Here is a 23209-nt window from a genome sequence, read left to right on the forward strand (position 1 = left end):
GCCACCCTTTACTTACAGTACTGCGGACACTGTGTGGGACACTAGCACAGTCATTTTTGTCCTAGGGTAGACTTGGGTGCCTCTTGAATATTCAGCACAACTGCTGCTACACCTCTGAGGAAACCTGGCCATCCTTTGGCTGTTGCATCTAGTTGCTTAGAGAAGTAAGCAACTGCCCTTCAGTATGGGCCCAAGTCCTGAGCCAATATTCCCCCGGCAATACCTTGCATGGAAAAATAGAAAGAATGGTTTACTTACATCTGGAAGTCTCAATGCTGGAGCTGACATGAGGACGCTCTCTCTAGCTGGCGAAAGGCCCGTGTGGCATCTTTTGTCCACTGGAGATCTCTGTTTCCATTGGCAATAAGAGCATAGAGGGGTCTGATGAGCAGTCCATAATTATAAACCCACAGCTGGCACTACCTTGCCGTGGCTAGGAGGATTCGGAATTCTTTTATTGTCTGGGGTTTCGGGGTTTGGCATATGGCTTCCCTGCCTTAAAGTCTGCTGCTCAGCACTCACTTCTTAGCCCAGGTAGATTACCTTCTGTTTCACTACCCGTGCCTTTTTCTTTTGGACTCTGCATCCTTGGAGTCCTAGGAAATTCAAAAGGCTTACTGTCCAGGCTTCCCTCATCCGAGTGGCTACTAGAAGATCATCCACGTACTGCAACATCCTCCTTTCCTCTTGTGGAGCTTCCCAGGAGTCTGGGTCTTTGCTAGCTGTTCTCTAATAGGAGTGGGGAATTTTTGAAGCCTTCAGGCACATGGACTATGTGAGCTGTGTTTGAATACAAAAATTTTCTGGCTGGCTTCGTGGATAGGGAGGCAAAAGAAGGCATCTCTTAGGCCTGAAACAGTGAACCAGGTTAGCTCAGGTGTTAAACAAGTCAGTAAGGCATATGGATTTGCTACCACAGGGTATAAATTCTGTGTTATCTTATTGACAGCCCTTAATCCAGTACTATCAGTTATTGGGCTGATTCCTTCCTTATCTTCCTTTTGAGAGTACTACTCAGTTCTCACTAGTTGTGTTCTTTCCTTAAGCTTGATGCTCATGGGGGAGCATCTTTCACTCTCCTTGGTACAGCAGAGGCCCGTACCCTTGAAAACACTTGTTTACTTATTCTAATATCTCCTTACTAATGTCTTTCTTAATTTCAGTGTCTGTTAATGTTAAGCCTAACATCTTTATATCATTTGCCTCCAGAGTAACCTTTCTCATTTGAGAATGTTTAGCAAATTGAGCGAATTGTACAAAAGCTTTTAGGTACACAATGTACACATGTTACTTTAAAGGTTTGCACAAGTATGCCTTCTCAGACTGGCCAGTTGTTCATTCCCCACACTACAACATAAACATTCTCCACAGGTACTAAAGCTTTATTAAAACTGAGTATATGACCCTTGTGTCGACAAAAATTCGTCCCTTTTGGGGAGGTCATCTTTACCCTTCCTCCCTTACCTTGGGAGGAGACTTTAGCAAATCATATGTACTCATTTTGCGAACTGTGAATGCTTTGCATTTCAGCATGATAATCCTTGCCTGATTTCATACGTTGCTATCTTATGCTGCATGCTGAACAACATGTTTGATTTACTTTCTCTTTGCCTTGTTTTCCTTTTTCAAGGGCCAAGACCAGAGGGTGGTCTGATCTCACAGTCTCTTTGCCATTCCAGGTGATCTCTTAAAACAAAAAGACATTTCAGCATACAAAAAAAAAACTGTATCCCATTTATCCTCCTATTTTAAAACAGTACTAACAGCAATGAAGTATTATAAATTTTTTATTTTCTTAGCTGCTCCTACTGGCAGCCTCCTCCCAGTGAGCCCCTCCCAAAAGGGGCTAATTTAGGAACCTCTTTGCTCTGGTCAGTTCTCATTATTTATTTCTCCTTGCCCTATCTCGCTTCCACTCAAACCTTTTTACAGACCTTCACAGTAGTTTCTCAACTTTCCTCCTATACACACAGCTCCAGGTGGCAGGTATCAGATGTGGTTCCCACACACAAGCTCTAAGACCTTAGGTTCTGAATCCGCTTGACCAGAAACCTCTAATTTACACTCGGTGCATGTGCCCTGACACTTATTAGAACAGCAAAACAGCAATACCAGTGTTTCTCATAAACACCGCACTGCAATAATACTTGCACATCCAGCTTTTGCCCACAGGCCATTCCCGTGTTCCCTGGGGAGATGGGGCAGCCAGAGCTGCCCCTGTGCCCAGGGGACAGCCACTGTCGCCTCATGCAGCGTGCCGGCCTCTTGATGCACCAAAGGCTCCCCGAAACTGCCCACAAAGGCAGGCTATTCTGTTTGTTACAGAGAACTTTAAATCCCTACAGCAGATTGTTTCCAGTCCAGACTTACTGCAGTACCAGCTGAAGTCTCATAAATCTCGTCTCATTAACTAATTCATCTCATTCATCTCTTCTATATAAACTCTGTTTTACAAAATATCAGTCTTTTCTAGTTCTTATCTTGCACAATCTAATTAAGCACTGTGTCTACTTACACTTGTTTTACTGCTTTGCAAAAAGGCTGTGCTAGTCACAGCCGAAACTCTGATATGCCCACAGACACACGCACCCACACCCCCCCTTTATCTCAAATTCACTAGAGCCAAGGCTTGAATTGCTGTAAGGGAGAGAATTCTTGGAATTCCTTTAACTCGCTTTATCGTAGGTAAGCATAAATCACCGTACTATAGTTCTCCTGTGTAAAATGCTGCTCTTGTTACAACAAAATCTTAAAATCTCCACAAACACTACTATACAATCTGAGAATCAAATTACCACAATGCAGCGGAAGAAAATCACCACACAAAATCACTGGGAAAGGGCATATTTCTCAAAGTGCTCACTTTTCTCAACACAACACAGCATACCATACTTCGGTATTTACTCACGTCAATTTTTCCTGGACACAATCAAAATAACAGCATGCAGTCTAGAGATGAAATCCAAACATCCAAGGAAAAGGAACTCTCTGAGCTCATACTCACGGTTAAAATGTACCAAATCTACACAAATCACTACATTTAAACACGATAAATACTATCACTGACATTCTTCTACTCACTTCCCTGCGGGGCACTTCTCTCCCTGCCCCCGCAGCCTGCTGCAGCCGGCGCCTCAGGCCTCACTCAGCTGCTTCAAACACGGGTAGTACTGACCCCCCCGCACTGTAGGGCCCTGTAGATCTACTCTCTTTTATATACCATACAATTATACACTTGCACGATTAGAAACACAGTGCACTGACCACACAGTGCACACATTAACCATACAGCAACACAGTGTCCGGACATCACACACACACACACACAAACAAAACACACATGGGCTCAGCAGTTCTGCTCTATCAGAACTATGAACCCCCAGCACACATACACGGGTTCACCCGGCTCACCTCCAGAACCGCTTGCGGTCTGCTCTATCAGAACGATGAACCCCGTCTCTAATACAGCTGCTCCATCAGCTGAACCCAGACGTCTCTGGGTGGTTTACTCCCTTGCTCTCCTTTCCCTCTCCCAGGGCCCCTCAGTACATACCCAGTACATACCGTATCTTCCTCCGCAGGCCAGCAGGTCCTTGTCTGTCCTCGCAGGTGGCAAGTTGAGACGAGCGGAGCCCCACCAGGAAAACATCCTAGGGCGCGCCTTGGAGGTCCGTCTATCCCCCCTGCCCCTGCGGGGACAGAGAACTCCTGGCTTGGCTCGCCATAATGTTTTGCAGAGAAAAGAAGAAACCTCACAACTTTATAAAAGTTGTAAAGCCCGGTATGTTTATTTACGACGCGCGCCGGACGCAAGTCCCCCAACAAGGCATGCGTGCCTCTGAAGACCTTGGGTCTTCTTTTATCCCCCTTCCAAATGCATATGCATACAGTTTCACAATAAGTTCATACATATTCATTCCGCGTGACATTTAGCACCAGTTCTTCTTTATCATAGGAATTTCTAAGTCGAGGGCAAATCGACCTTGTGGTCTTTTCTGGTTTTTTTTCTTTGTCTCCTTGCTGTCTCGGCATGCGAGTTTTTCCTTCAGCTTTGGCCTCACAGACTTTTCACCTTTCTTAGACACTTCACCTAATTCAGAATGGATCTTTACTCTGTCTCAATATACACATGTGATCAGGGTCCAAGAAGAAAAACATTTTTTTATTCTGCATGTTCTCCTTCTTATACACGCTTAACCAAGCATGATCTTAAGTCCGTTGCTGGCCTTGGCTCACAGGTGGCCATCAACTGAGTGTCCTGGGGTCGCATTTCGGAGTGGGCGCGGCTGGGGAGTGAGCGGGGCCAGCGGGAGGAGCTGGCAGGGCATGCCGGGCAGGCTGAGGTGAGGCCCGGCAGGGCGGCAGCTGGAACGCTGCGAGGGCAGCAAGCGTAGAGTGAGCAGGGGCCGCGCAGCGCCCCGAGCCGGGCCATGGCGAGCCGCGGCGGGGCTGGGCAGGGGCTGCCCGAGGCGCAGCGCAGCATCGGCCCCGCTGACACTTCACGATCCCCCCGCAGCGCAAGGATGCCCCTGTGCCCCTGGAACCGGCGCTGCTGTGGAAGGTGTCGTGGCTTGGCTTCTGCGGCGTTATGCGGCTCCTGGACTGGTTCGAGGTGCCCGAGGGCTTCGCGCTGCTCATGGAGCATCCGCAGCGCTGGCAGGACCTCTGGTACTTCCTGCACGAACAGTGGTTCCTGACGGAGCCCGTGGTGCAGGGGCTGCTCAGCCAGGTGCTGGAGGCCGTGTGGTGCTGCAGCAGCCGGGGTGTCCTGCACCGTCACATCATTGCCGAGAACGTCCTCGTCGACCTGGCCACGGGCAAGGTGAAGCTCATCGACTTTGGGTGCGGCACAATCCTCCAGGACACATTCTACACCTGGATGTCGGGTGAGCCCAAAGCCGGGGCCCAGCAGGGCAGCAAAGTTTCCCCCTTGGCTGGCAGAGTGGGAAGAGGGAGGGAAGGAAGGAGGGAGGGAAGGAGGGAGCCAGCTGCAGCCAAGTTGCTTTTTGGCAGGGCAGGGGCTGGCTGTTGTGGAACGGGAGCTGGCTGGGAGGGAGGGAGCAGCATGGGCCTGATGAGCTGCGCCCATGTCCCATAGGAACACCGGAGTACAGCCCACCAGAGTGGATCCTCTTTGGCTGCTACCATGGCCAGCCAGCCACCATCTGGTCTCTGGGCATCCTGCTCTATGAGCTGGTCTGCAGGCACCTTCCTTTCCACACCAACGAGGACATTGTCTGGGGCCAGCTCTTCTTCCCGCCCCAGATGTCTCAAGGTGGGGATGTGCCTTCAAGACATGAGGGGAAGAACGGGATTGGGAGGAGCAGCTGGCACATAAGCATCCTGCTCTTGCAGCTGGTGAGGAGGTGGATCTCCTGGGCTCAGCTGGAGGAGGTGGCACCTGTTCCTCTGTGCTGTTGTCCTCCACAAGAAGGGATTGATAGGAAGCTTTTGGGTGCAGCTCTGAGCACTCCTGGTGGCCTGGGCATTGTGGAATGTGGGAGAGCATGGACAGGAGCCTTGTCCTGCTGAGCGGCAGTTTCTGGTTTCTCTCCGCAGACTGCCAGCACATCATCAGGTGGTGTTTATGCATGGACCCCACAGACAGGCCATCACTGGACGACTTTTTGAGCATTCTTGGCTGCAGGAGCCCTGCCTGGCCCAGGAGACAGCAGAGATGCATCCCTGTGCACAGTAGGATCCAGGAGCCAGCACGTAGCACCGGCACGCGTCTCGTGGCGCTGGAAGAAAACCCTGGAGTGTTTCCCTGCGGCCACGGCATGGAGGAGAGAGCGCAGCCGAGGAGATGCTTCCGCTGATCCCCGTGAGCTGTGGAGGGAGCGGCTCCATGCTGCCCGTCCCACTGGAGAAGTAGTGGCAGTGCGGTGAAGGTGCCACGGACTGGGACAGGGGAAACATGCCCCTGCAGCTCAATGGCATCGTGATGTCCCCACAAGCCGAGGCACAGCTGGTGTGTTCTTCTGGAGCACGACCCCTTCCTGAGGGGAACACCCCCTCAGGAGGCTGGCTGGCTACCACAGGATGTCAGCTCTGGCCTGGGCTGAGGGAAGGTGGGTGATGCTTTTGACATTCATCTGCTCTGGCAGGAATTTGAACTTTAGACAATCACATGCCGTTATGTGGTTTCTCACCAGTTGTATAGATTGGAGAAGTCACTGTGTTCCAGAACTGTGGATAGAGGGTGAGTTTTGGGAGGGAAATGGGAGCTGCCCACAGGATCCGGGTGCTGCTGTCAGGATCCAAGCGCTGCCCTCAGGATCTAAGAGCTGCCCTCAGTTTCCAGGCACTGCCCACACAATCCAAAAGCTGCCCTCAGGATCTGGGTGCTGCCTGGTTGATCTGGGCACTGCCCTCAGGATCCTGGTGACACCTACAGGATCCAGGCGCGGCCCACACGACCCAGGCTCTGCCCACAGCATCCAGGAGCAGCCCGCAGGATCCAAACTTGGCCCACACTATCCGGGCAATGCAGTCAGGATCCAGGCTCCGCCCACAGGATCCAGGCTCTGACCACACGATCCCGGCGCCGCCCTCAGGACGCCATCCCGCCCCCATGGCCCTCAGGGCAGGAGGCGGGAACGGAGGGGCCTGAGGAGAATGCCGGGGGCAGCAGGGCTTGGTGTCATTTGTCTTTGTTTCCTAATGTCCAGGGACTATAAGGATCCATATTTTTCCTTGTAATCCAAGCCCAGGGAGTCCAGCCTGGAGAAACTACCCTATAACAGAAACAACCACGTTCTACCAGGGTCCTGCAGGAAGGCAAGAATGGCACCAGGAATTTGCACACTGAGCTTTGCCTCAAGGCCCTGCACCTGCAGCTGTGCCTAGAAAAGCAGCAGACAGGGAGATCATATATTCAGAAGCATTCAAAGACTGACTCCGTTAGTCCGTGCCACTCTTAAGTCAAGCTTACTGCATCAGTTCATATCACGACAAAACTGAGCCTCAGGGGATACTGACCAGAATCACATCTAAACCCAGCTACAGCCCAGACATCATAGCAATTCAGAGCAGCATTTGAGCAATTCGTACCGTTCTGAAGTATCTCAAATGAGCACATGGTCGCCTAATGATGAGTTATCTGGGACTTCCTTGCAGGTAGCAATGAGATTCAATGTCAGAGATGAAATTTCATGACAGTCCTTTCACTGGGCCAAAAGATTCCAGCAGATTCCAGCATTATTAGCCCTAGCCGTTCCCCTTCTCTTCTGGTTCGCATGAAGGAAAACAGCTAACAGCTTTCTTTTTCTTAGTCCAATTACCACCTACTGTGCAATGCCTTATAGGGCAGGAGATTATGGCTCAGTTGGGGGTGGTTTTAACCCTTTGGGGTAAAAGCCATTGCTTGGACCATGGCTGGGAACCTTGTGACATTTGCTATAGGGATACTAAGTGTGCTTTTAATGCTTTTGCTTATTTTGCCTTGTATTTTTAATTGTATTCAAGATATGGTCAGTAGAATGATAGAAAAAAACCTTGCAGACTAACCTCCTTGCGCAAAAAGAAAAACGGGGAATGTGTTGGAGAATTTTGTTCAGACATGGCTTATAGAAAGGCCATGAGCACATACAGCTGGTTAAAAAGTAAAAGGCAGCTGTAAGCAGCAAGGTCTCAGGCTTTTTCCTTAACAACAATAAACACTGTGTCCTTGGCTAAGTGATGAGAAAAACATGGTGGAAAACATGGAGTCCTTGAGAATGGTCAAACCACAAGTCAACAGCAGGATGAGAAAAACAAGTATTAGCCTCAACAAGGAACCACAGGTATTGACAACAAAGGAGGGGTTGGTGTGTAATCTGTAACCAATGATGAGCTCGGGTTTTGCAATATGTATGAGCTTAATTAGCACTTAATTAACACTACTCTAAAAGTGTGCAAGCTGGATCAATAAATCGGAGATCGATGCTCATCAATCAGGATGTGTGCTCGTCTCCCTTAACATTCCTCAGCTCTGTACTGGGAGGGACTGGGACAGAGCGGCTTTGTACTGGGATATACTGGGAGGGACTGGGGGGAGTCACTGGGATGGACTGGGATTAACTGGGACAAACTGGGATCGACTAGGATGTACTGGGAGCACTGGGATCAACTGGGAGCTGAAATGGAACTGGGATTGAACTGGGAGCACTGGGATGGACAGGGATGGAACTGGGATGCACTGGGATGGACAGGGATTGAACTGGGATGCACTGGGATTGAACTGGGATGCACTGGGATGGACAGGGATTGAACTGGGAGCACTGGGATGCACTGGTTTGTACTGGGATGCACTGGGAGCACTGGGGCACCCCCTGCTGGTGTCCCTTGATGTGGATGAGGCGGGGCCACCCTGGGGACAACTCAGGGACACCTTGGGGCACTTTGGGGACACCTTGGGGACACTTTGGGGTGACCCTGGGGCTACCTTGGGGACACCTCAGGAACTCCTGGGGTCATTTCAGGGACACCTCAGGGACACCCTGAGAGCACCCTGGGGACATCTGGGAGTGACCCTGGGGACACCTTGGGGACATCATGGCGGCCATAGTGGGGTCACTTTGGTACCCCCCTGGGAACACTTTGGGGACATCCTGGGGACACCCTGAGAGCAGCTTGGGGACACTTTGGGGACACCTTGGGGACATCTTGGGGACACTTTGGGGACATCCTAAGGACACCTTGGGGACACTTTGGGGACACTCTTGGGACACCTTGGGGACACCTTGGGGACATCTTGGGGACACTTTGGGGACATCTTAGGGACACCTTGGGGACACTTTGGGGACACCTTGGGGACATCTTGGGGTGACCCTGGGGACATCCCTGAGACACCTTGGGGACACTTTGGGGACATCCTGGGGTCACTTTGGGGAGACTTGAGGGACACCTTGGGGACATTTTGAGGACACCCTGAGAGCACTTTGGGGACATTTTAGGAACCCCCAGCTCAGGAACACCTTGGGGACACTTTGGGGACACCCTGGGGTCATTTCAGGAACACTTTAGGGACATCCTGGGGACACCCAGAGAGCACTTTCTGGACACTTTGGAGCCACTTCAGGGACACTTTGGGGTGACCCTGGGGACATCCCTGAGATACCTTGGGGACACCTCAGGAACTCCCTGGGGTCATTTCAGGGACACTTTGGGGACATTGTGGGGACATTCTGGGAACCCCAGACCCTGGGGTCACTTTGGGAGCTGTTGTGGGGACACCAAGGGGACACTTCAGGAGGCCCCTGGGGACACTTTGGGGACAGCCTAAGGCCACCTTGGGGACACTTTTGGGGACACTTCAGAGCCACCACTCTGGGGACACTTTGGGGACACCTTGAGGAGACCTTGGGGATGTTCTGAGAACCCCAGGGGGACACTGTCAGAACTCCCCTGGGGACACTTTGGGGACACCTCAGGATGCCCCGTGGGGACCCCTGGGAGACACCTTGGGGACACTTCAGGGTCACCATCATAGGGACACCCTGAGAGTACTTTGGGGACACCCTGGGGACACCTTGGGGACACTTTGGGGACATTTGAGGGAGATATGGGAGTGAAGCTGGGGACAATTTGGCAACATCTCAGGGGCCATCGCAGGGACACCCTGGGGACACCTGAAGGACACTGTGGGGACACCCTGAGAGCACTCTGGGGACATCTTGGGGACATTTTGGGAACCTCAATGGAGCATCATGGGGACACCTTGGAGATACCTCAGGACCCCCCGGGGACCCTTTGTGGCCATTTAGGGACATTTTGAGGCCATTTTGGGGCGATTTTGGGCCATTTGGGACATTCTGGAGCCATTTGGGGACATCTGGGGACATTTTGGGTCCCCCCAATTGAGCACAGACAGCTCTGTAGCTGTGCATTTCTATTGCTGGGGATGTATGGATTTTTTGATTGGTCCATTGATATTTGTGTATTTATAGACAGGTTTGTTATGTTTGTATTATATTGTCATGTTATATGTCATGAAATATGTAATGTGTGTTTACATCTATATTGTTATATCTATATATGTATTTACTTCTATTTATTATGTATGGAGTTGTATAGTTCTAAATTTCTATTTATTTAGTTCTGGATCTGAGATTCTTTAGAGAGGGATATTGATGTTTCTGTATTTGTATATGGGCTGTACGGTTGTAGTAATATGTAATAAATTTTTTAAACTTCAATTCAGTAACTTCAATATTTGTGTACAATGAGTTGTTGCAGAGGGTTGCAATGAAGTAATTTTTTTCACTGAAGTTGATATCTGTATATCTGCCAAAGACAGGCAGACATGGTGAGATAAAACCAGCTAGTCTGCTGAAAAGGAGTCCCAAAGAATGTTTTCTAACTCCCCCTTTTCATCCTTTCCCCAGCCAAGACAGAGCAATGTCCTTCCTCTCTGTCCTCGATGGTGACCCAGGCATGGGATGCAGCATGGGAACAGAGCCTGTCACTGCTCCCAGTGCCCTGCCCTGCCCTTCCCTGCCTGCCTTGCCCTTCCCTGTCCTGCTGGATCCTGATGCGCTGTGCCGTGCCGAGCCGAGCCCGGCCAGCGGTCACGCATTTCGGGAATGACCCACCCCTGTGCCGGCCGCCGGCGTAATGAACATACCACTTTGTAATTTTGACTAGTTAGAGAGTCTTTGTCCCTGATTTTCAGTTTTAACAATTCAGGGAGCTTTTGTTTTCCATGACAGAAGTAGAGTTCCTGCTAAGGGAAACACACCCAAAAACCAATAGTGACCCAGCCTTCCCTTTGCTTCCCTTTTCCTTCCCTCACTGCTACACCGCGCTCTCATACCAGGACCTCAGTGCATTTAGAGCTGCCTCCAGGCCTTTCCAGGCTAAGTGCAGGTGCTCAGGATTCTGAGGTTTTCCTAGCTTCTTGGGAGAAGGTGTTTGCTTCATCTGGACTTCTTGGGGTTTCATCGGAGGAGCCAGGCACAGGCAAATTTCATCTCCACTGTGAGCTTTTCATTCTGCTTGTTCCCATGAAACTTAAATGCCAGCTTGAGCTCATTGTTCCTCTGGTTCCCGTAGACCATCACAACCCTTCCATGACCTCTCCAGAGAGGAGCAGCTGCACATCTTCAGAGCAGCAGTTGCCAGCCCGCATCCCATCAGGTAGGGAAAGAGCTTCTACCCTTGCTTTTTAGAGAGTTATTTTAGACAAGAGTTAATACACAGATCAGTGTTCTATTTGTCCTTGATTTTGTACAGTTTAAATAATTTTTCTGCTGACCTATCTCATGACTTCTGCTTAGCTCTAATCACAGTTCTGCTGCCTCTGGGGCCTTCCTTTTGCAGCTTTCCCCAAAACCCTCTAATTTTATGGATTCCCCCAATTACCCCTCCTGTTCACCTAAAAAGAAACCTTCACAATTATGTAGTTTATTACTTGTGTTTCGTAGCCTTACTATAATATTTCTGCTTATTACCTATTTAAAGCATTTTCTCGCTTGCACTAAGCATTGCTATATTACAACACAGCAATTTTAATGCTGTGGAAGTCCAGTCAGTTCAAAGGGCATAAATTATGCCTGACAATAGTTACAAGTCATTGTTCGAGAATGTCTTGTCAATTCACAGGTCTTAATTTGAAACATTCCTCCATGTCCATACCTTCATCGACCATCTCTGTGAGAATTCGAGAACTCTCGTGAATCCATTTCCTACCTCTCTCTCTCTTGTGTGATAAAATTTTCTTTGATAGTTTTGTCCATCATTTGTCGCACACACCAAAGTATGCAAGGTGTGACTACTAGTATCACTACCAAAACCCCCAATACATATAGAGACCTATTCTACAAAGTACCCTTAGCCAAGGTGCAAAGCTCCATTCTTGGAACAGATCATCTAACCATGACCCGCCATCTTCTTTAATTGGAGCTGTCAAATCTTTCAGCTTTTGTATGCTTTTGTGGATAGATTCAGAATGATCTGACAAGTTCGTACAACATAATCCTTAAAATTCCTCACAACCATGCCCATGTACCAGTAAAAGAAAATCAATCGCTGCTCTTTTGAAGGGTAGCAGGTCTGACAACACTATTAACATCAGTCAACATATCACTGATTGCAGTGGATGTGGCATTAGTTTGTTTACTCAGCCAACATCCAACCTGATCTTATTGTTTCAATGCCATTGCTGAAGCCAATTGGGGTAAAAACAAACCTGCTGAAACTCTTTTTGCAGCCTTCCAAGGCATGAAATCACTCTTACAGTTTTCATCATAATGACGAGCAGATCTTGTTCCCCTTAGTTTCTTCTTAATGACTGCCTTGGCAGTAGGTGCTAGCACAGTGAGCATTCCAATGCTACATGAGCCACCCTCAAGGTGTGATGGATTGCCTTGCCAAGCCCAATCTCCACAAATGAACAATATCCCTTGGGCAATTGTGGTGGGTATTGGTCAGCCTCAGAAAGCACATCCCAACTTTTTGAATAATTACACCAAAAACTTAAGTTTCTGTGTGCAAAATAATGGGGAGTAACAATGTACTTTGGAGGATCATGCTCTCCCTAATCATTAGCTATAAATGTAAGGCAAAAATCTATTGTTAAAGAACGAAGGATTTCTAATTCTTGGGGTTCGGGTACTGCTTTGGAAAGTTCTTTGGCCCAAACGTTCAAATTCAATGCAGGATTGTTCCCATTGTCAATTTCACCAGGCTCACCATTGGATTGCTTTTTGATCAAAGGCAAATCTTTTATGGGCGCACCAACCAGACAGGTTGAGAAATGCTTTTCTGGTTCCGAATGAGACAAACATGTGGTATCCAAGCCTGCTGCCTTAGCTAAGGTCAACCAAACATTTGGTTTTGGTTGTTCAAGAGGCAAATCTGCACGAGAAGAAGCAATTAAAATCCATCCAAACTACCATATAATTTGATTTTGCTCTATCTTTTTCATGAGCTAATTTCTGGCAAAATCCTCACATATATATCAATTTTAAAACTTGGCTTTTAAACTTAAGATAAGATTTCACCTTTCAGATGCAATAGATGAGATCTAAACCGTAACAAAACAAAAACAGCCCTGCAGGGCTCCGTCCCATCCCATCCTGTCCCATCCATCCTGACAGTCTCACAGGGCTGCTGTCCCATCAACATCATCTCTGCTCCAGTCTGAAACAGGGCCCAGCATGGTGCCGGGATCATCAGAGAGCTGAGGTGTGTGCTGGACTGCAATGCCCTCCCCATCCCACAGCAGCCCTGTATTTCCCTCCTGCAGCCTTGGTCTCCAGCACAGCCATGGAGGCTCTTTGGGCTCTGGACTGTTCCTGCAGCCCCCAAGAGCAGCTGAGCTCTGCCTTTGGCACAGTCAGGCCTGGCCAGCGCAGGCCATGCTCAGCAATTGCTTGTGTGTGCCTGGCTTTGCTGTCAGCCCCGGCAGTGGCTGCGTGGCCCCTTTGTGGCCCTGTGCAGGCCCAGCCATGGTGGCCCAGCCCCTGTGCAGGCCCAGCCCAGGCCAGGAGCATTGCGGCTTGGAATGCCCCTTGTGCCGTGGTGCCCACAGCAGCCTTGGGGCTCTGTGCCCCATGGCCTCTCTGCGGGGCAGCCTCTGTCAGCTCCTGCAGCGCCCGGGGCATCTGTGGGGCTGCACAGACAGCCCTGCCCTGGGCTGTGCCAGCCTCTGGGCCAGCAGAGAGGCAGCCAGGGCTGGCCATGGCTGGGAACAGGCCCTGAGCCCCGCAGGAGGATGGAGCTGGGCCACAGCCAAACTCAGCCCAGGCCAAAGCTGAGCTCAGCAGCCAGGGCTGCCAAGGGCTGGGCACAGAGGCTGGTGCTGACAAATGTCCTGGGCCCCCTCCCTGCTCTGTCCATGCACCAAAGGGCACAGAGCAGCCTCCTCTCTGGGCCACTTGCCTGTTTGGAATGCCTTGCACAGGCGCTGGCCCTGCCCCACAAGGCCTGGCCTGAGTCCTGCCCCTGCACGTTCAGCCAGGCTGAGATGGACACTGATGGTTTCTGGGCCAGGCTCTCGGAGCCCAGCCCAGCTCCCTGCAAGTTCTGCCAGCTGCCCTGAGCTCTGGGCAGCACCAAGGGCCGCTCCCCAGCCCAGCCAAGCCAGCTCTGGCCCCACAGCTGTGCTCACGGCCTGAGCCCCTGGCAAGGGCACAGCAGCAGCTGCAGCTGCCACAGGACTCAGCCCCAGCCATGGGGGAAGGTGCTGGGCCAAGGCCAAAGGAGGCTCCCTGGCTGCCCTGCTCCCCTCGGGCTGAGGTGCTGAGAGTTCTGCAGCCCCTGCTGCCATCCCATCTTCCCAAGGCAGCACAAGTGCTGCGGCCTTGGGACCCTCAAGAGCTGCTCCTGCTCCAGGCCCAGGGCCCATGCCAAAGCTGGGGCAGCCACAAAGCTGTACCCATTTCTGTTCATTGCTGCTCTGATGGGGATGGATCCTCAGCCAATTGGAGTTTGCTGAGGAATTTTACTCCTCTAGAAGCCTCTTCTTTCTTGAGCTCTTCAGTTCAGGAATTTAGTGACAAAGGCTCCTAAATATTTATGCAAAACTCTTGCAAAAGAAAAGCCCCTGGGAACAATTTAAGTTTTCAATTCTTCTTTGGTTAATTAGATAGATTTCAGAAGTGTGTTCAAAGTGAATACTATACTATGTTGAAAAAAATGCAGAGAGAACTGGTTTTTTCCTGTTTAGTGTTCATTTCCTGAATATAAATTGGTATCAGCTATGTCCAGTTGGTATTAATCTCTAGCACCTTCTAATGCAGTCTGAATAGATATGAAAATCAAGATTCTTCATGGCTTACAATCAATAACACTTGGCCCTCACCCTCTCCCCACCATTTCCCTTATCCAACCCCTGGCACTCCTATAGATCAGGAACGTTGTGGCCGGGAGGACCAGGACAGTGATCTTCCCTCTCTTCTTGGCATTGGTTGGGCAGCACAATGTAAAGTCACAGGCTGCCCAGGGAGATGGGTGAGTCACCAGCCCTGAAAGTGTTTAAGGACAGACTGGATGTGGCGCTCACCGCCATGGTCTGGCTGACAAGGTACTGTTGTGTCCCAGGTTGGACTTGATGCTCTCCAAGGTCTTTTCCAGCCTGGTTGATTCTCTGATGATTGTGATACTGCAGGGCCCTGGGTAAGCAAGAGGCCATTGTGACACTGGGGGCCTGGTGGCACTAAATGGACCATGATGACACTGTGTATGACATGGCAGCTCAGAGCCAAGGGGCCATTGTGACACTGTGGAACCAAAAAGAGCATTGCTATGTGGTGTTTGTGAGGTGCTCAGGACGAGGTGAGAGATAAGAATCTGACTGCATGTTCTCAGAAAGCTGATTTATATTATATTATATTATATTATATTATATTATATTATATTATATTATATTATATTATATTATATTATATTATATTATATTATATTATATTATATTATATTATATTATATTATATTATATTATATTATATTATATTATATTATATTATATTATATTATATTACATTACATTATCCTGTTCAAAAAATATACTTTAGAAAAAGAAGAATACAGACAGAAGGCTTAACAAGAATGATAATGAAAACTCACTACTGACTCCTCAGAGTCCAATACAGCTGATGGTGATTGGTCATTAGGTTAAAACAATTCACATGTTTGGATAAACAATCTCCAGACCACATTGCAGAGAAGCAAAGCACAAAGAAGTTGAGGCTTCTCATCTTCCCAGGAGAAGAAATCCTGGCGAAGGGAATTTTCAGAAAATATCACATTGACATTGCTACACTGCCAGACGTCATGGAACCAAGGGTCCAATGTAACAATGCAGGGCCTTGGGGGACCAAGAGACATTGTGACACTGCAGTGGCCCAATGATCCAGGGGACTTTGTGACATCAAGGGTCCCATGGAACCAAAGGGACATTGTGACACTGAGAAGCCTCATGGAACCGTGGTGACACCTAATTGTCTGATAGTGTAGATCTGCTGGAGGGTTGGAGGGCTCTGCACAGGGCCTGGACAGGCTGGACCCAGGGACCAAATCCAACAAGCTGAGGTTTAACAAGTCCAAGTGCTGGGTCCTGCTCTTTGGCCACAACAACCACTACAGCACTACAGGCTGGGGACAGAGTGGCTGGACAGCAGCCAGGCAGAAAGGGACCTGCAGGGACTGATGGACAGCAGGCTGGAGAGGAGCCAGCAGTGTGCCCAGGCGGCCAAGAAGGCCAATGGTTCCTGGCCTGGATCAGAAATGGTGCGGCCAGCAGGAGCAGGGCAGGGATTCTTCCCCTGTGCTCAGCGCTGGTTGGGCAACACCTGGAGTGCTGTGTCCAGTTCTGGGGCCCCCAATTTAGGAAGGACATGGAGGGGCTGGAGCATGTCCAGAGAAGGGCAACAAGGCTGGGGATGGGTCTGGAGCACAAGTCCTGTGAGGAGTGGCTGAGAGAGCTGGAGTTGTTTATCCTGGAGAAGAGGAGGCTCAGAGGAGACAAGGAAGTGTCAGGGCACAGGTTGGACATGATGATCTCCAAGGTCGTTTCCAAACTTGCTGGTTCTGGAATTCTCTGAATCCACCCTTGGAGCAGTTGCAGGAGGAGCCCTGGGCCTCCTTTTCAGAAGCTCCAGCAGCCCAGGTCCCTCAGCTTCTCCTGCCAGCCCCAAAGCCCATCCTGTCAGTCCTGCAGAGCCTCTGCAGCTCCTCCTCACTGCCCAGAACAGGGAGCCCCAGAGCCAGACACAGCAGCCCAGATGTGCCCCCCTGGCCTGGGGTGCCTCTGGCAAGGGAGCAGCACCAGGCACTGCAGGAGCCTGCATACAATTCCTGCAGCACTTGTAGGATGATCCTGCTGCCCCAGGGACATTCCCATGGTGCCAAGTCAGGAACTGCAATGGGGAGTGGGGCCAGAGAGGAAAGGGCAAACAGAGAGGGGCTCTTTGCGGGGGAGGGAACAGGGGTGGACAAGAGGAAGAAATTTGTAGCAGGAAGAGTAAAGAAAGCAAAGGTGAAGAAAAGGAAATGCTCAGGGCAGTTTGGGGGTGGCTGCCAGGCAGTCCTGGCTCTGAGGAACAGCGTCTGCAGTGGGATAGGAAACTCCCAGCTGATGGGAACAAACTTTCTGGCTGAAAGCAGAGATAAGCACAAAGCTGTGTGGTTTCCCTGGTGTCCCCCAGCCCTTGCTGGCCCCAGGGGCTGATGGCATTTGTGCTCCCTCAGGTTCATGTCCCCACAGCAACAGCATGAGGGTGCTCCCCCTGCTCTGTGCAATGCAAACAGGAGCTGCTGAGCCAGTGCTGCCGTGTCTGTGCCTGCAAGGATGGGGCACCTGTGTGAGCTGGGGACAGGCCAGGTATGCAGAGGGGGGATGTTGTTGGCAGCTCCATGAGGACGCTCTGGGACGCTGCCCTGGGCTGTCTAGCACACTGGGGATGGATCAGCCCCTGCTCTGCTGCTCCTTCCCGTCTGCCCCAGGGCCCTTGCAGAGCCCCAGCCATGCTGTTTGCCCCCAGCCTGCCCACGGCCAGCCTGGGGCTGTTCATGGGGCTTTTCTGTGCTGAGCATTGGCCTGGCCATGTTCTTGAGAGAGCCTGGGCATGGAGCCTGGAGCCCCCAGGCCCTGGCCTGGGCCGTCAGTGCTGCCCCAGCAGTGCCCATGGCCTGTCCCTGCTGCAGCCCCGGCACTGCCACCCCCAGGGCTGTGCCTGGCCCCGAGAGCACTCAGGCTCTGCAGCAACACCAGGGCCACCAGGGCAGCGGGGCAGGGCCACGGCAGCAGCACTGGCAACACCAAGTGCTGCTGCTGCTGGGCACAGCTGCTGTGGCAGCCCTTATCTGCCCCCAGCTCTGCACACAGACATTGCTGCTGCAGCTCCAGAGAAGGCAACAAAAGGGCATCTCTGCAGAAAACTGCTGGAAAATCCTTTATGTTCTTTAATGCCACTGAGAGCACAACCCCTCATTGACACAGTCTGTGGCCACAGGGAAGGTGGAGAGACACAAATGAGAAATGGCACAATTACATTTCTTTGTGGTTGATAATGAAAAAGTAAAACAAAGAACTAGAATTTTCAGAATGAAACCAACAAGAAATATCGCAGATAACTTTTATTACAAGTTTTTTCCAGAAAATTAGCTTTCAGTTTAATGTTTCTGAAAGCATCCAGTCACCAGTCTCCACACTGCAGCCTTGAGCTCCTGGTTCCTCAGGCTGTAGATGAGGGGGTTCAGGGCTGGAGGCAACACCGAGTACAGAACTGACAGGGCCAGATCCAGGGATGAGGAGGACATGGAGGGAGGCTTAGGTGAGCAAATATGCCAGTGCTGACAAACAGAGAGACCACGGCCAGGTGAGGGAGGCAGGTGGAAAAGGCTTTGTGCCGTCCCTGCTCAGTGGGGATCCTCAGCACAGCCCTGAAGATCTGCACATAGGAGGAAACAATGGATACAAAACATCCAACTCCTAAACAGCCACTAAAAGCAAGAACCCCCTGTTCCCTGAGATAGGAGGAACAGGAGAGCTTGAGGATCTGGGGAATTTCACAGAAGAACTGGCCCAGGGCATTGCCATGGCACAGGGGCAGGGAAAATGTATTGGCTGTATACAGCAGAGCATAGAGAAAGGCACTGGCCCAGGCAGCTGCTGCCATGTGGGCACAAGCTCTGCTGCCCAGGAGGGTCCCATAGTGCGGGGGTTTGCAGATGGACACGTAGCGGTCGTAGCACATGACGGTCAGGAGGAAATACTCTGCTGAGATGAAGAACATAAAGAAAAAGAGCTGGGCAGCACATCCATAGTAGGAGATGTTCCTGGTGTCCCAGAGGGAATTGTGCATGGCTTTGGGGACAGTGGTGCAGATGGAGCCCAGGTCACTGAGGGCCAGGTTGAGCAGGAAGAAGAACATGGGCGTGTGCAGGTGGTGGCTGCAGGCTACGGCGCTGATGATGAGGCCGTTGCCCAGGAGGGCAGCCAGGGAGATGCCCAGCAAGAGGCAGAAGTGCAGGAGCTGCAGCTGCCGTGTGTCTGCCAATGCCAGCAGGAGGAAGTGCCTGATGGAGCTGCAGTTGGACATTTGCTGGAGCTGCACATGGGGACCTGTTCATGGATAAAGGGACATTCAAGAGTTAGAGGGGATACCTGCGACTGAAATCAAAGCCATTTTCCATTCATCCTCCTCTTTAACACAGACTGACATGCTTCTGTGTTTAAGGTTTCTCAGATTTCCTTTTTGAGCTCCTCCCACGTCTCTCCTGGTATTCTTGGATACCAGAAACCCTCAACATTCTTTTTGCATTCAGGCAGGATAGCAAGTTCTGTGAGGCAAAGTGATGGGAGGAGAATGAGGGGACATGGTCTGGCATTCTGATCTGTTCAGATTTTCTGTGAGCTTTAACCTCTCTCCGGTGGATGGTGATCACCTTCCCATACTTCCCCTAAAAAACCCCCAGGTACTGCTTAAAGAAGATGGATCCACCACAGCCCAGCTCCACATTTGTAGCCAAGGACTCACATTGCTGATTGCACCAACCCAGCAACATTTTCAGTGTCACAACATCTCTGTCTTTCCCCATCAATCTTATAACTCAGAGATGCTCTAGGACAGGTTTACACCCTGGAGTTAAGCTCCCAGCCTGGACTGAAATCTCAGAGAGTCTTCCAAGTGTCCTTATGATGGCATTGGATGAAGGGAGATGCAGCTCCTTCCCTGGCTGCACTGACAGCATTGCCCAGAGCCGGGCACTGGGGACAGCGTCACCCTGAGCCAGCTGTGCCCCCTGCCAGAGCCCCCAGTGCTGGGCAGCTGCTCCCAGTCCTGTGCTCTGCAGAGGGAACTGGGCCCAGGGCTGCAGAGCTGCCCCACGGCTCTGCTGCAGCTCTGCCTGCACAGGAGGGGCTGCACGCCTTGGAGCCCTGGCCCTGAGGGCACAGGCTGGGCTGGGGCACAGGAGGGAGGGGGCTTGTTCAGAGGGAGGGGCTGCACTGCAGGGGATCCTGTGGGCATCTCTAAACTCTCCCTGCCACAGCATTGCTGGGTTTTGTTCTCTCTCATTGCCTGATTTTCTCTCTGCTTCCTGGAGATTTCCCTGCTGGAGGTGTTTCCCTGTTCCTGATCTCCCCCTGCCCACAGACCCCAAATCTCTGTGCCCACTCCTTGGCCTGACTGAACCCTGCCTGTTTGCAGGGCACTGGCGGGAGGCAGGTTCTGTTTGCAGCTTGGAGAAAGGACAGCTCAGACTGAGCCTGAAGGTTAAGAGCAAAGGTGATGCTGCTGCTGTCCTTGGGCACAGTGGCTGAAAGCACATTAGGGATCTCCTGTGAACCTATTGATCACAAAAAGTAACAGTTTAGATGTCTCAGGCACTTGTCAAAATTCATATTAAATACCTCATAATCAACCTTTAATATTCATCCCCATTACCTTTCATTCAGCAATAGTAGGAAACTGTCTACATAGTCTTAGAAAGTTTCCTCATTTTTATCAAAATCCTTGACTTGGAAATATTCTATGACTGATCTGAACCCCTAAGCATGTCAGAGCTTCATGAGCATTTCACCTCCCCTGCACCAGAAATACTCAAGAGTTGTACTCACAGAGTCTGTAGGCAGTGGGATGTTCCAGCTTTAGGAGATGGCTCCAGGAGCTGCAGCTGCATTGTCCTGCAGCCAGAGGTTCCTGTGCCAAGGGCTGGCAATGATTCTGCTCCAGGCACTTTGCAGCACCTTCCCAGCCCTGACTGATTGAAGCTCTCTGTGCCTCTGTGCTGTGCCCAGGGTGGCTGCAGGCAGTGCCCCAGCCTAGCTGGGCTGGCAGAAGAGCTGCTCATCAAGAGAAATGTACTTTTGAAGCTCTGCTTGGTTCTGCAGCTCTACAGGAGCTGCCTCTGTGCCAGGAGCCCAGCCCAGCTCAGCAGCACAGACACAGCACAAGGATTTTAATGAGCCTCTGGGGCTTTGTGCTCAGGCCCTGAATATCAGTCCCTGAGAAGGAGCAGAATAAACCTCTCCAGAACTCCAAGTCAGAATCCAACTCCAAAGTTTCTTGAAGTTTTAATGGGTCTCACTGAGTGAGACGACAGAGAATGTGTCCCCAGACCCCAGGCAGAGCAGAGAACTGGAAGCAGTGATGACAGGTGGGGACAAAGAGAAGCCAAGTCTTGGTGCCCTGGGGCACAGCAGCAGGGTCTGTGCCACCAAGGGCTGTGAGGAGACACCTTGTCCTGAGGCTCTGGAGCCTCCTGGCACAGCCCCAGGCAGGCTGGGCACTGTCAGCCACTTGTCCTGCCATCAGCATCCCCCCCTAGCCCACATCCCAGTGGCCTCAAGGATCTGCTGGAAGGATTCCCTGGGCAGTCTTGGTCAGAAATGGCCCTAGGGGCTCCTTAATGGTCACAGAGTTTTTCAAAGGACTTAAGATTTGGCTTTTGCCTTGGAGTCTCTGAGAGGTTTATTGTAAACCTGGCCTCCAATTATCTGCTTTAATGAGTCCCCTGAGAGCCTTTGTCAGTAACAACACTCAGTGGGCTCATTATTGCCTCAAGGTACTTCAGGTATTTTAAGGTACTTGGTGTTTCACTCTTAATACAAACTCAATGAGAAGTTTCTGCAATCATGGCCACAGTTTTCTGCTTTAATGAGTCCCTTGAGAACTCTGTACTGACATTCAGTGGGCCTCATCAATGATTTGAAATACTCAAGGTTTTTAAGGTACTTTGGAATTTCCTTTCCACACTGAATCTCTGAGAGCATTTAGTGCCATCCTGGCCTCCAATTCACTCCTCCAAGGAGTCCAGGAGGAGCCTGCATTGGGGATGGACCTCAGTGGGACCCATTCATGCTTTGAGACACTTTGAGTGTTTCCTCTGACTTTGACATCTGGAAAGGTTTGTGCAATCTCCTCTCATGCCCTGAGGTTCCAGGGCTCACCTCCAAATGCACCACAGGGCTCATTAGGATCAAACAAGTCCTGACAAACCATGGCTTTTCCTTGATTTCCCTCTGCTCTCATGCAGTTCATCAGGAAGTTCTCTGTAGTGGTTTTAGTTCACCAATATGAGATTTCTTAGCCAATGTATCAATTAGTCTGGTGGATTCAGTGCTGGCTAATTACCTGTGCACTCACTAGAATATTCTTACTTATTTTCTGCTGTGAGATAGAATTATGAGAAAGGCCAAGTGGGCTCAAAACTTTAAAAGGGTATAAAGAAAAGATTATTAATAGTAACTCAAAGAAAGAGAAATAAGAATCAGAACAAAACTTTTAGAATACTTCTCCTCTCTCTAAAACCTTTTCTTTGTTACTGACAATGTAATGAGACAAAGCCTAAAGGTTTCAGTCAGTTTACCACTTCTATAAGAGCCTTTCTTCAGTTCTGTTGGGTAGAGGAGTCTTTCCCTCTATGGAGACTTCTCCATAAGAAAATAATTCTCTCATTGCTCTCAATTTCAGTGAATAGCAGCTGCCCGGCAAATCTGCAATTGTGAAGTCCCTCCTATTTTTTCCACAACTTTTCCCACAGCTGTGTTCATAGGCCATGTCTGCTTATGGGGTATTAGTTTAAAGATGAGCTGTTGAAGAGCAAAGGTCCTCTTCATCTATTTCTGAAATTATCTTCATCTCTGAATACAGAGATCTTCTTCTCTTCATGAGGGCACAGGGTCTCAACACTCTTCTCTCTTTCTCTGTCCAAACTTCTCATGCGATCACAGCTACTTCAACATTTGCTTACTTTAGCATAGAGGCCTGTCACATTAAGGCCTCCTGGCCAGGTAATAATAGACATTGACTCAATGATTCACAGAAGGCTGATCCATAATCTTTATTAAGAAACCCATACTTTTATACCCCAGTTTGATACATGTGGACTTAAATGGTCCTCCAATCCAAACATCATCACCATTGGCTAAATAAGAACCCACCCTTTGGTAAACAAATCTCCATAACACATTCAACTTGTTTAAAATACCAAGTGCAGCAAGTTAAGCTAAGAATTTTTTCTTTTATTCTTATCTTCTCCAAAGGCTTTTCCAAAATAATGCCTGGAAAGTTGTGTTTCTCTCTGTGGCCAGAGAGCTGCTGCCATAGAAGGCTTTGCTGAACAAGTCATTTCCTCATACCTTTTAGTGCGTTATAGGGGAAAAGAGAGTCTGATGTATCAATTACATCCTTCTCCATAGCTTTACAAGAGGATTTCATCCCCAAGATCAGGACATCTCCTCATCCCTCCCATCTGGGACGCAACTTCGTCTTCAATGACC

General features: G+C 50.2%; 1 protein-coding gene across 1 annotated transcript in view; it reads right to left on the reverse strand.

The window, feature by feature from the left end:
* Positions 1-6333: 6333 nt before the first annotated feature.
* The window catches only part of LOC134433389 (olfactory receptor 14J1-like), a gene marked incomplete at its 5' end in the record, with an annotated part of 43226 nt that continues 26350 nt past the window's right edge, over positions 6334-23209 (reverse strand). Inside the window, one exon of the mRNA XM_063182246.1 lies at positions 6334-6609. Within this exon, the coding sequence (XP_063038316.1) occupies positions 6334-6609 (276 nt within the window). The remainder of the gene's footprint in view (positions 6610-23209) is intronic.

This window comes from Melospiza melodia, unplaced genomic scaffold, assembly GCF_035770615.1.
Source record: "Melospiza melodia melodia isolate bMelMel2 unplaced genomic scaffold, bMelMel2.pri scaffold_18, whole genome shotgun sequence".
NCBI lineage: Eukaryota > Metazoa > Chordata > Aves > Passeriformes > Passerellidae > Melospiza > Melospiza melodia.